The sequence below is a fragment of the Condylura cristata genome, unplaced genomic scaffold, assembly GCF_000260355.1.
Source record: "Condylura cristata isolate star-nosed mole 26May11 unplaced genomic scaffold, ConCri1.0 scaffold00037, whole genome shotgun sequence".
Classification (NCBI taxonomy): Eukaryota; Metazoa; Chordata; class Mammalia; order Eulipotyphla; family Talpidae; genus Condylura; species Condylura cristata.
Genome location: NW_004567138.1, coordinates 10093475 through 10103304, shown reverse-complemented (window position 1 = coordinate 10103304; position 9830 = coordinate 10093475). Strand labels below are relative to the sequence as shown.

Genomic DNA, 9830 nt, shown 5'->3' with positions numbered 1-9830 from the left:
TGGGGATCATCAGAATTTCCATGTAAATTTTTTGTGGATGGGGAAGAGGAGAGACTGAACTAATGTTCCCAGAATCAAACCCACTTTGGGGTCTGGCTCTCACCTCCTAACCAGAGGGTCCCTGCATGACAGGGAGCAAGCAGCATTGGCCCTTCTGCATTGGCTCCCTGGCAGAAGCCAGAATGTGGGTCACCCACATGCCATGAGGACAGGGCTGCTCAACCAACCCTCCCAGCTCCTGCCCCACTGTGTGTCTGTACTGAGCCCTGGGGATGAGAACAGGGCTCTCATGGAACACTGGAGCGTTTTGGACAAGACTAGCTAAAAATGCAACGATGAAGTTGATGTACATCTGTAATCTAACCTGGGCTACCTTTCAGGCCTCACCTCTCAGCCCCAAATCATGCCATGTTTCCCAGCCATATATGGTACCACCTGCCCTCCCAACTGCTCATGCGGGACACGAGAGAGTCATTTCCAACCACTTGTCTTTATCCAACTAATCACTGTTTCCACCCAGTTTTCTAAATCCATCCATTCCATTCATTCTGTCATTATTTCAGGGCCCCGCTTTGGAAATCCCTAAAGCTCATTCTCGTCAATTCCACACATTTTTCTCTACCTCAAATATAATCCAAGAGGCACTATTGGCCCACTCGCCTCCCAGGGAACAAGTGTCACCAGGCACTCTAGAACAATGTCAGATTCTCTGTTTCCCTGATTCACAGACAAAATGCAGTCTTCTGCCTTTTCTAGACTGCAGGAGACTGGGAGTAATGAATGTTTCTGTGCTTCCTCATCTCAGGCTTTCACTTAGTCCGATATGGGCTGGCCTTCATCTTGCTCCTCTGTAACTTTTCAACTTCCACCCAAACAATGAACTTGAGCATTGCTATGCCAGCTATGGTGAACCACACAGCCCTACCCAGCCAAGCCAATGCCTCCACAGGAAGTCATCCCACTGACGCCCAGGACAACTGGAATGGAACACTAAAGGAATTTAAGGTGATTGTGGGTTAATGAGACTCCTGACTGTTTGTTTCACTCAAATGGTTTGACATAAAGATTATTTATTGAGCACCTGCTATGTTTCAAGAATTACATTACCCAAGAATAGAATAAGTATCTAAAGAAATTATCCCTCTATGTAGTGTATGTAAGTATTACCAAGAAAGAAAGTAGAATGAAGGAAATCGATTTCATCTTTTAGTGGATATAAATTCTTCCTTACAGTGATGAAAAGCAACCAAAATAGGTATCATCGATTTATGATCACTTCCGCTTTCAAATATTTTTATTAACTATCTCTGCTGCTTACTTACAGTTATGCCTTTTTAGGCTGTCTTATATTTATTGGCCTGTTAATTGTGTAATTGAGGAGGTAACATAAAATATATACATATACATGCATACTTGTGATTTTTATGTTTATGTGTGTTTTCTTGATGAAATTGATAGGTCAGAGGAATTGAAGACAGATGAAAGGAAAGAGAACTGCCAGCTATTGTTATTTTTCCCCTCAAGCCCTCACAGTAAAGCTTAACCAGATATCCCATTCTTTATCTAGGCACCTGTCTATGACTGGAATCCTGAGATCCAGGGAATCCTCCTTGGTGCCCTCAGCTATGGCTCTCTCTTGGCTCCAATCCCCACTGGCTATGTGGCCGGGGTGTTTGGGGCCAAGTACGTGGTTGGTGCTGGCCTGTTCATTTCCTCAGTCCTGACCCTCTTCACTCCGCTGGCAGCTGATGCTGGGGTAACCTTGTTCTTGGTTCTTCGGATTTTCCAAGGCATAGCCCAGGTACCAAGGTGTTTTGTAAGTATGAGTGGGATACAGTTTCCAAGAGACTCATATAACTAATAAGAGAACATTTTTTCTTGTTTAGGTTATGGTATTTACAGGTCAGTTTTCAATGTGGGTCAAGTGGTCTCCCCCACTGGAAAGGAGTCAACTGATCACCATTGCTGCATCAGGTAATTGGGATCCTAATTGTCACCTTCTGAGCCACACACAGTTTCTGAGTGAAGGAGCAGGATTTGAAGCTAGGTGGTCTGCTAGCTCATACCTCACTGTGAAATACTTGCACCACTCAGCATTGTTTGGGTGAGTATGTCTGTAGGAAGCACACAGTGTCCAAGTCTGACCCTCACACCAGAATAACTTCACTTCTCTGTCTAGGAGGAGTCCTGGGAAGCTTCATCATCCTCACTGTTGGAGGTCTCCTCAGCCAGACCATTGGATGGCCTTCCATCTTCTATATCTTTGGTGAGGTTTTTGCTCTTTGATCTCAGAATTTCCTTTTATGACAGACTTTCACAAGTGTGAGTGTGTAGCTAGAATAAATGAATGACCTTAAAGACATCATAACATTCCTCTGGCATCTGTAAGATGTTGAAAAACTTATGTGAGGGATTGTATTTTTTGTTACACTTATTAATTTGATACATTCATTTCATTTGAATAAAAGTCATTTGAATGTCTTCTATTATTAAAGCAACTAGAATAGTGTGGAAATATGTCCTAGTCATAGGAAAACATGCATTGGAGGAGACAGTAGTCAGGTGGGGCTGCAGGTTAGGGCAGGGATGACACCTGATGCTCAGGTGCTCTCCGTGTGCAGAGACACACTGCTGACAGCGTTCTCAGTCACCTGGATTATCCAGTCACCATCCTACTTCTTTACTGTGTTTTCCATACCCAGTCACAGTTTGGGTTAGTGGTTGTGCTTTGGCTAATGTTTTTTGCAATGTTCTCTGAAATCTTACTGGCAAACAACCTGTTTCAAGTGGGACCTGTGAGCTCCATTGTGTTTTCATCAGAGGATGGTATTCTTAACTCTTGGGTTTTTCTCATATCAATGTTTTCTAGAAAAAAAAAGTGCCATCATCATAGCAGATGAATCTGCAAGCATACTGCACGAAACTTTCTAAGTATGAGTAACAGAAATTATTCAGGCACATAGTTTTTGAGAAGCAGCACCAGTATATTTAATGTATGAATTCACTAAATATTTGCAGAATCTATGTTAACATCCGCCATCCCCATATGCAACAGTACTCATTTTTCTGCCTACCCCTCTCCTCTTGATTTGCAGTGAACTTTTTGGGAAATTTGTCTAAGAGTTCTCAAGACCAAACAAAATGCCTGGTGTGTGGTGGCTGTTCTGCATCTGTGAAGAAATGCTAGAAGCACTAGTGAGCATAGCCTGCTTGCTTGACAACGCCCTCACATTCAATTACTTGCAGGATTCCTCCTGCTTGTTGTATTTGTGCTTTTAAAGAACAGAAAATACTTAAGCATGCTGGGCCCTCACTGGTGGTCCAGTGGGTTAAAACACAGCACTCTGAAGCTCTCCACAGCCACTGCAGCATAAGTTCCATCCCCAGCCAGGGAGGTGACCCACAGGGTGCAGCAGACCTCTCCTCTCTCACCTGCTGCTCCCCTCAGCAGGGTTTTCAGTAGATATGCCTGTTCTGTTCCCCACTCTGTCTCTGGGGAATCCTTTCACTCCCCGCACCTCTGGGGTACAGACCCCAAATCTTGTACACATAAATAAATAAACTAATAAATAAATAAATTTTTTAAAAATAAATTAATTTAAAAGAGAAAGGAAATACAAAAAAAAAGGAAATACTTGTGTAATCTGTGAGGAAGAGATTCAGAATTTATGGAGATGCCCACTTTAGGAAAGTAGAGTCTAGCTCTTTATTCCTTGAGTGTGAACTATGCATGCATCTTCTTCCAGGACACAGCGTGTACAGAGAGAAGAAAGGAGCAGTTTCTCAGTAGTGACATCTGGCAAATTCTATTACAAGCCAGGTGCTCAAGGTTTATATCAGCAGCAATAAGTCATATTGATAACATGTACCCTTGATATGATACAATGAGAGTGTCATTTAACCTTATAGCCTATCTCAAAAATACATGCCTTCAGTCTAAAGAAAAACATCAGAAAATGTCAATTAAGGAGCATTCTGCAAAATCCCTCATTGGTATTCTTGAGCGTTGTCAAACTCATCAAAGCAAAATCTGAGAGACTGTCATAGACAAAAGGAGTTCAAAGAGATGTGACAATAAAAACTACTCTGATGTCCTGAATGGGGGACTGTGGGAAAAAATATATATACAAAATCCAAGATGTCTGAGTTCTTTAAGCCCTTCCATAACTACGTCTAGCACTGAAGACTTAGCTGCAGGAATAGGTGCAGCCCTCAACAAAGAGATTTTCTCTAATAGATAAGGCGCTTCCATACTGGGCCAGTCCACATCATTAGTATTGACTGGAAACATGATGCACTTAAATTCCTTTTTGAAAAGTTTAAGAACCCTATCCACTTGCGAGGTTGTGGTTGATACCTTTCTTCACAAATGCAGAACAGCCACTACACCCAGGCACTTTGTTTGATTTGGAGAACTCTTAGTCAAATTTCCCAGCAAGTCATTTCAAATCAAGAGGTTGTCAAGAGATTCCACAAATGTTTAGTAAGTCCGTACATTAAATATGCTGTGACACAGCAGCCCCTCCCATTGCTTGAATAATTTCTGTTGCTCATACTTATGAAGTTTCATGCAGAGTGTTTGCCTTACTAATGGTGCATTTCAAAACTTCCCCCAGCTCTGTGGTCTAAAACAGCAATCATTTATTCTCCTATCTCTGGCTAGCTCTGTTCTCTACCTTGTATCTGCCTGGGACAATGGGCAAGCTGCATCATGTTCTTCCAGAAAAGTGAAAAAATGAAATGTTTCATAACTCATAGGCTCTGAAATGCCCCAGGCTGTTGACAGAAACAAGTTAAATGACCAAGGTCAACGTCAGCTGGTTAGAAAGCATCCTGGTGCTAGAAGGTAGATGTGGGGGTGGGGTAGAATGTGGAAGATTAAGGTCAGCCATCTGCCACTCACAGGAGCCATCCCAGCTAGAGTCAGACTGGAAGAGTAGTCCAGTGCTAACTGCACCCTCTTCTCCCAGGTGGAATAGGCTGTGCCTGTACTTTGCTCTGGTTTCCTCTTGTCTACGATGACCCTGTGAATCATCCGTTTATCAGCCCTGCTGAGAAGGAATACATCGTGGCTTCACTGGTTGAACAGGTGCACTGAGCATCTCCTCCGTCACCTCCCATGTCTGTCTGCGTGTGCTGGAGGTGAGATGTACAGTAGAGCAAAGCTTCTGTCTCTGATGCAGGGGACACTGTTATGTGCTTTCTTCTAGGGTGGTTCTCCTGGCTGGTCTGTTCCCCTGAAAGCCATGGTCAAATCCCTGCCATTGTGGGCCATTTTGGTCACTACATTTTGTATATTCTGGCGTTTTTATATCATCATGTCATATATACCAACATACATCAACACTGTACTTCGAGCTAATCTCAGAGATGTAAGTATAGAGAAAGTTCTTCCTGTTCCTCTGTTTAAATGCTTTTTTATATAAACTTCTATTTCTCCTGTCGGCATAAAATCAGGGGATTAGACTCAATCCTCCATGTAGGATATATTTAATGTGGTTCACTTGAATTCTGATTCAGAAGATTTATATGCATTGAGAATGTAACCCCTGACCCACTGGGCAGAGCGGTTGGCCTGACATTCATAGATTGTCATTATATTTAAGGAACCAAGCCAAAAATGTTATGTTCAATCCATTCAATATTTGCAGTTTATACAACAAAGCATTGACAAGGAAAATTCTGTCTTTAAGAAGGCTATAACTGAGAAGCATGAATAATGCATGCTGACAATTACTAGCATTAAGACTTATACCAACAATTTATGGAAACACTTGTTAGAAACTTTATTCAATTTATGGAGAAAAGTATAGGTGTGTGTGCAGTATTCTGATTTTTCACCAAACCAGTAGATGATCTTATTGACTGCCAAGAATCTTTCCATTCTTGCTAGCTGGATTTTTAAAACTGGACAAGAGTGTGTCAGATTTTACTTAAAGCACTAATTCACAAGACGATTGTGTTATAGAGTGTACTGAAGGACACCCTAGGACCCTCAAACCTACCTGCAAAATATAGTTCTGCCATCCACTACATAAAGAAAAAACATACTCTAGTGCATAAAACCTTCAGTGGAAAACAACTCTAATACAATTAGGATGCAATAGAGAGAGGAGAAAAGAATATAGTTAAAATGCCAGGAGCTTGGGGGGCACATGAAAGGAGAAACACTGAAACACCCGAAGTTATTTATCCTCTCATAAATGCCCAGCCAAATAGGGTTGGCCCAATGTGGAGTCACTTAGGCTGAAAGGTGTCACAAGTCTTAAGTCACCTCCTGGTAGGGACCAGTTAGAAGGAAACAGAAGAGGCCCGTCAAGTTTGGAAGGAAAAGAGCAAAAGGCACATGAAGATAAAGGCTGCCACTGTTAGTCTTCCCACAGATCGCTCATCTATATCTCCGCATGAGAGCTTCAGACAGATCTTTACATATTGAAAGGGCTGGTATCCCCGCACTATGTTGAGGGTCCTTTTCCTATCAGGACATAAATGACATATGGACGGTATCTACTCACTGAACAGTGCTGCGGTGAAAACCTTGTTTATTTTCTTAGATGGTGTGACTCTTTCTGTAAATCTCTGTATGTATGATTCAAGGATAAAGGCTGTATGTATTTTTATATTTATTGTCAAATTACCCTCCATAATGCATTAATAATACTTGCAAATATAATTCCTCAACCCCATACTGTTCCTGTAAAATTAACTTTGGGATATTTTTCAACTTGATTCATGCAGAATGGTATCACATAATAGTTTTATTATGATGATGTTGGGTTCCTTTTAGTATGCTTAGGGACCCTTATTTTTCCTTTTATTTATGCATATTTTCTCTTCATAACCTTAGCCTACTTTTCTACTGGGTTTTGTTCTATTTAATATCTATTTCAGGTGATATTTATATAGGAAGAGAGAATGAGTCCCTTTCCCCCCCCATATTAAAATATTTGCATCCTCATTGCCCCACTCCAGTAACATGGAATTTATATTAGAGGAATGAGCATATAATTACTCATCACAGATACAGACAATCCCCCCACAGCTCAGACTGTGTTACTGTGGGGATGACATGCTATTCACTCATCTCTTTCCTCAGAGTGGGATCCTGTCAGCCCTGCCATTTGTTTTTTCCTTTCCTTCCCTTATCCTTGGAGGTCAACTGGCTGGTTTCCTCCTCTCCAGAAAAATCCTTACACTCATCAATATCAGGAAGCTCTTCACCACCTTAGGTAAGCACCGAGATGGTCAGAGGGTGTGTATGGGAAGCTCAGGGAGCCTCCTGTTCACTGGGTTTGTCTCCTCCCAGGGATTCTTGTCCCAACTGGACTCCTCTTGTGCCTGCCTTGGGTCACATCCAGCCAGAGCACCACCATTATCTTCTTGGTGCTGAGTTGTGTCTTCGGCAGTCTCTGTGAAGTAGGAGTCCTTATCAGCATCGTGGATATTGCTCCTCGGTAGGGACTCTTGGTTTGTCTTCCTAGAAACTCAGGTCAGGTCCAGGAGCCTTAAAATATGCTGGCACATGGAGCAAATGTGAGTGAACTTAGTTTTGTAGGTGAGAACAGGAGTAGACAGTGACCACACTCACAGCTCAATGAGAGGAGACCCCCAGTGATCTCTTGCTATTGAGCATAACCCTCACATAGTGCTCAATGAAAGGATTTGTGAAATTGAACGGGGCTTGCTCATGAGGTGTTAACACAGGATAAGGGACCCCAAGAGAAACATGCACCTCTGACATACATCAATATTAGCAAGGAATCAATCTTTTAAATATAGTTCAAATGTCATGTTTGTTCAAAATGCACAAAATATCATTTTCAGATAATGAAACAAGATACATGGAAGAGACCATTTTTGCAGGGCATCGAAGTCTCATTAAAGTGACATCAGTTATACAGATGAAGGGAGAGCTTTTACCCCCCCCCCCCAGAATTGAAAAGAACACGTAAACCAGGTGCAAAGCATCAATTTGTAAACTTTGTTTAAACAATGTCAACAAGTTAATACAGGTTATTCTTTGGAAATGAGACCTAGCACAAGATCCTATTAATCACAGGTCAGGACATTTCATTTAGGTATGACTGAGGGTGAGCCCAGCTGCAGGTATCCGCAGAGATGAGCACAGCATTGTAACAAGGAGCTGAGATTACCTTTTTGCTTGCCATGGAAGTCTTTTTCCTTCCTTTTCACCTTCTTCTTCTTCTCTCTTAGGTACTGTGCCTTTCTCCAGGGACTATCACATGTCTTTTCTTACATATCAGGAGCCATCTCTCCCACCGTTTCTGGATATTTGCTAAATAAGGTGAGGTCATTTGTCTTGGTGAAAATATTTATAAGAGAATCCAACAAAAGTCACTCAATGGAAGTCACATGGCGAGTATTTTCATTTGCTCCTCAGTGTGGCTCACTATGATTTTCGAAAGTCTTGAGACATCCACATGCTCTCACATTCACATTAGGCTCAGTTCATGCAGAGAAATGACCACAGGTTTGGGTGTGGAGAGAAGTGGAATGCTTACTTTTATAAGTCTGTTGTGTCAGTTCATAGAAGATGAGATTCTCGTGTTACTCATTAGGTTTTCTACCAAAATATATTTTAGTTTTGTCATTTTGTAAAGTGACAAACCTTTTTGGTTTGTGTGGGATGTCTGGCTTCCAGGATGTGATACTTTCATTGTTGAAAATTTGATTGTTCTAGACAGTCTTGAAAGAGTGAGTCACCCTATGTGGTACCCTAACCAGTATCTGCAAAATAAATCTGTCAGATGCTGAATGACAGAGTTACAGAACAACCTCCACCTTACCCTGGTATGTCCATCAGTGGTTAGTGCAGAAACACTTCTCTATCCAGCAGTGTTTGCTTGATGTTTCTGCAGCTGTACAGTCTTCCGTCTCAGAGATGCATTTATTTTAGAATAAAAGTCAGCAGAAGATTTGAATATGCCCTAAGAACCTTGTCAAGCAGCCTTTACATGATGAAAGATACATGACATTCACAAGGGTATCATTCTTTAAATTCTATATGGCTATCCACCAACAAGTCAGGAATATGAATAAAGAATAAAGTGCATGTTTTGTGACATCAAGTCCTTTTTTCCTTTTGGGAATCTCAGTTCCCTTCCCACCCTGTCTGATACACTGTCAGGAAGTGGTGGTTTAAAATGGAAACTCTCAAACTGAGCTTATCTCCTCTGTTATTCATTCATTCATTTGTTCATCCTTTTCATCATTCAACTAATATGTACTGAGTATGAACAGATTCCATGCATTGCTTAAGTGAATAAAACAAAGAAATGTCTCCTCCTTCACAGAGCCTATATTATAGGGAAGTAACCAACAGAAAATTATTGAGTGGTGGGTAGTAAATGTGAAGAAAAGAGTAAATAAGGGAAGGTAAGAGCGCAAGGAAGAGGGATATAATTCGAGTTTAGATAGGGTGGTCAAGGAAATATTTGTTGAAACAATAAATATTTAAGCAAAGAAGCAAATAACAACTGAAACAAATGACCATGCAGGGGAGGAACATTCCATCAGGGGGAAAGGTAAGTGTATAGCAAACGTATCTGCATATTTCAGGAACAAGCTCTAAGCCTATAGAATTTGGAGCAGAGTTGGGATGGGAGCAGCAATTTAAGTCACCAGGGCCTTTGAATGAACCAGTTGGGATAATAACTAGGAGACCACTATAACCTTTACTTCCCTTCCTCCAGGATTCAGAATTTGGTTGGAGAAATGTCTTCTTGGTTTCTGCTGCTATAAACATAGCAGGCCTGGTGTTCTACCTCATCTTCGGCAAAGCAGAGATCCAGAACTGGGCCAAGGAATAG

The 9830-nt window shown here is 41.5% G+C and overlaps 1 protein-coding gene across 1 annotated transcript; it reads left to right on the top strand.

Annotated features, from left to right (window-relative positions):
* The first annotated feature begins 876 nt into the window (after positions 1-876).
* On the top strand, positions 877-9830 carry SLC17A4 (solute carrier family 17, member 4). The gene is made up of 10 exons (XM_012732934.1): positions 877-1011; positions 1568-1801; positions 1887-1974; positions 2180-2266; positions 4971-5089; positions 5211-5372; positions 7097-7229; positions 7307-7454; positions 8215-8305; positions 9714-9830. The coding sequence occupies exons 1-10, from the start codon at positions 877-879 to the stop codon at positions 9828-9830; spliced, it is 1314 nt and encodes a 437-aa protein (XP_012588388.1).

What these genes read in the sequence shown, in the direction of transcription:
- SLC17A4 (XM_012732934.1), top strand. Translation starts at nt 877, where the DNA reads ATGAACTTGAGCATTGCTATGCCAGCTATGGTGAACCACACAGCCCTA. An exon ending in TTCCATCTTCTATATCTTTG is followed by an intron (nt 2,267 to 4,970) that starts GTGAGGTTTTTG and finishes CTCTTCTCCCAG; the next exon opens with GTGGAATAGGCTGTGCCTGT. An exon ending in GAAGCTCTTCACCACCTTAG is followed by an intron (nt 7,230 to 7,306) that starts GTAAGCACCGAG and finishes GTCTCCTCCCAG; the next exon opens with GGATTCTTGTCCCAACTGGA.